This window comes from Triticum aestivum, chromosome 1B (assembly GCF_018294505.1).
Source record: "Triticum aestivum cultivar Chinese Spring chromosome 1B, IWGSC CS RefSeq v2.1, whole genome shotgun sequence".
In the NCBI taxonomy this organism is placed as follows: Eukaryota; Viridiplantae; Streptophyta; class Magnoliopsida; order Poales; family Poaceae; genus Triticum; species Triticum aestivum.
The window spans coordinates 587,583,029-587,586,341 of NC_057795.1; the positions used below are offsets into that span (position 1 = coordinate 587,583,029).

The window sequence follows — 3,313 nt, forward strand, 5'->3', positions numbered from 1 at the left end:
AGGCAGATTCCCGGAGCCCACCACGAAGCGCGTGGCGGAGGCGTGGCCGGCTTGTGGCAAGGGTACCGCATGTTTCAAGTCGGAAAATTCAAAAATCATGAAAATTCATATTTTTACATTTCATTTTTTTTTGAAAAAAAAACAAATATATATGAAGGCATAATGCACAAGTGTGTAAATTTTCAGGACGAAATACATTGAGATGAGCATTGTGTAAAAATGACAAACCTGAAGCTTTTTAACACATGATACTATTCATCCTCCGAGACCATGAATTTATATTTTTTTATACAGGTCTCATTTCAATGTATTTCATCCTAAAATTTTACACACATACTTGTTTACTTGTACAAAATAATTCAGTTATTTTGACATTGCAAATTTCAATTTTTGATTTTGTTAATTCAGCCTCCATGTAGGCCGAGATCCAAAGGCCATTCTCGTTTAGTTTGCATCAATTTTAGTACCACCCGCCGAACAAGGTGGATGTGGATCCACGCCTCCCTACTGTTTTCCGATGTGATGCTTGTACCTATGCCTATAATTTACCCTTTAAATTGCATTAATTTTAGTACGATCGGCAGCACAAGGTAGTTGCCGATTACGATGGGCCGTACTAGGTGCCGATTGCAATTATGCTTTGCATAGCAATTAGATCGGCAATGCTACACGTACAAACGATTTACAGGCTTTTACAGGATGGTTAATCTTAATTGGTCAATAGGTGAGCGGGGCGGCTCACCTCCCTGAAAATCAGGAGGGGAGAGGTTTGTGATTGGTTGTTAGATGGAAGAAGCGTGTAAAAGCGTGTAAGTCTTTGTATGTCTAGCATTTTTTAGATAATCCTTTTGTTCCGTAGAAATACAGGAAGTTAGGTGGCTTTGGTGTTGATCACGAATTCACCGTTATTCCAAGTTTCCAACATGGACCCATGCCATTTTCTTTAAAAAAAAATCCAACAAGGACTCACATCTTTGTCACCTCTTTTTTGTTCCGTACAAATACGACTCATCTGCAATGGCTATAAGAAAGACCAACTCATGAGACACTCATGCAACTATTTTTCATAGAAAAAGAAAAAGGCACCAGGCCACCAGCTAAAGACAGATTGAGTAGCCAGCCCAAGACCGTCAATGGCGAATCCGACCATTGTGCTACTGCCGGTCTGGGGCGCCGGCCACTTCATGCCCATGCTACAGGCCGGGAAGCAGCTGCTCGCTAGCAGCAGCCGGCCCCTGTCGCTCACGGTGCTCCTCATGCCGGCGCCGACAGCGCAGTCTGCGTCCGACATCTCCGACCACGTACGCCGGGAGGAAGCTGCAGGCGCCGGGGACATCCGCTTCCACCATCTCCCGGACGTGAAGCTCCCGACGGACCACTCGGGCGTCGAGGAGTTCATCTCCCGCGCAGTGCAGCTCCACGTGCCCCATCTTCGCGCAGCTATAATTGGCTTGACCTGTCCGGTGGCCGCGCTCGTCGTCGACATATTCTGCACGCCGGCGCTAGACGTGACCCGCGAGCTCGCCGTGCCGGCGTACGTGTACTTTACCTCCAGCGCTGCGATGCTGTCACTCCTCTTGCGCTCGCCCGCTCTGGACGAGGAAGTGGTCGTTGAGTTCGAGGAGATGGAAGGCGCTCTGGACTTGCCCGGCCTCCCGCCGGTGCCGCCGTCCGTTCTCCCGGGGACCTTGCTGGAGCGGAAGAGTCCGACCTACAAGTGGTTCGTGTACACCGGCAGACGGTACGTGGAAGCCAGCGGCATCATCGTCAACACGGCAGACGAGCTGGAGCCGCGCGTCCTTGCAGCCATCGCTGAAGGTCGGTGCACCCGTGGAGCCCGCGCCCCGGCCGTGTACCCGATCGGCCCAGTGCTCGCGCTGACGCCACCCGCTCACGCCGAGGAGCAGCCGCACGAGTGCCTGCGGTGGCTCGACGCGCAGCCTCCGGCCTCCGTGCTGTTCCTCTGCTTCGGGAGCAAAGGATTCCTGACCAAGCCGCAGGCGCACGAGATAGCACGGGGCCTGGAGCGCAGCGGCCACCGCTTCCTGTGGGTGCTCCGTGGGCTGCCGGCGGACATCTCCCGCGGCGCGGGAGACCCCAGCGACGCGAACCTCGCGGAGCTTCTCCCGGAAGGTTTCTTGGGAGAGACAAACGGAAGAGGGCTCGTGTGGCCCAAGAGGGCGCCGCAGAAGGAGATACTGGCGCACGCCTCCGTGGGGGGCTTCGTCACCCACTGCGGCTGGAACTCCATTCTGGAGAGTCTGTGGTTCGGCGTGCCGATGCTGCCATGGCCGCTGGGCGCGGAGCAGCATTTCAACGCCTTCACGTTGGTCTGTGACATGGGCGTGGCCGTGCCGCTGAAGGTGGACAGGAAACGGGACAACTTCGTGGAGGCGGCGGAGCTGGAGCGAGCGGTGAGGTCCCTGATGGGCGGTGGCAACGAAGGGAGGAAGGCGAAGGAGAAGGCCATGGAAATGATGGTGGTCTGCCGCAAGGCAGTGGACCATGGTGGGTCTTCTTGCGCTTCGGTGAAGAGGTTGTCCGAGGATCTGCTCGGAGGAGCGGTGGTGTTGCCCAACGTGTGATGTTTCTTTTTCCTTTTTTTGAGGGAAACATGTGATGGTTCTTCTTATTCGAGTGCGTAGTAATTACTGCGGGCAAATAATCTTGGATCATAGCAACGATGGAGTGTGGCGCTTTTTCTTCCGGACCTTCTCAAACTTGTCCACGAGATGCAATAACACTAGGTTGTCGACATCGTTGCCCAGGATCATTTCTTCTATGTCTGAATCGTCCGACGACGACGATGAACTTCAATCCGTCTAAAAAAATTGCACGCTCGTGAATTTCTCCCGAACCTCACAGGTTGAAATTGAATCGAAAGATCAGTGGGCATTGAACATACCTTTCCCCGAAGCAAAGCCGACCGCCCCTTTCTTCTCCCCCGCAGGACGAAGCAAAGCAAACAACCCCCTTTTCTTCTCCCCCTATGGCCGAAGCAAAGCCGGCCGAAATGCCTTCCTCTGGTGCGCACGGCTGTCCCTCAGGCGATTACAAGGCTCGTCGGTTCCGGAAACAACCCAATCTGTCGGCAAGAAGACCACGCGCCAAGCTCCAGGGCGGATCCATGGTGTCGGCGGTGGCCTCTAGCCCACTGAGACAATGGGCACCCCCGGCCTCCAAATTTGGTGGAATATAAGTGGCGCGGGGCAGCCGGGGGCACCAAGAACCGGTGGGGAGATACGGTTGCAGCGGCGGCGAGTGAGGCGGGAACGGAAGCAGGAAGAAAGGGCCTTTGCGCCATGGATATGGG

General features: G+C 54.3%; 1 protein-coding gene across 1 annotated transcript; it reads left to right on the top strand.

Annotated features, from left to right (window-relative positions):
- The first annotated feature begins 1,048 nt into the window (after positions 1 to 1,048).
- LOC123140157 (UDP-glycosyltransferase 88B1) lies at positions 1,049 to 2,706 on the top strand. The gene has a single exon (XM_044559898.1). The coding sequence runs from the start codon at positions 1,134 to 1,136 to the stop codon at positions 2,583 to 2,585; it is 1,452 nt and encodes a 483-aa protein (XP_044415833.1). The 5' UTR covers positions 1,049 to 1,133; the 3' UTR covers positions 2,586 to 2,706.
- The last annotated feature ends 607 nt before the right edge of the window (positions 2,707 to 3,313 follow it).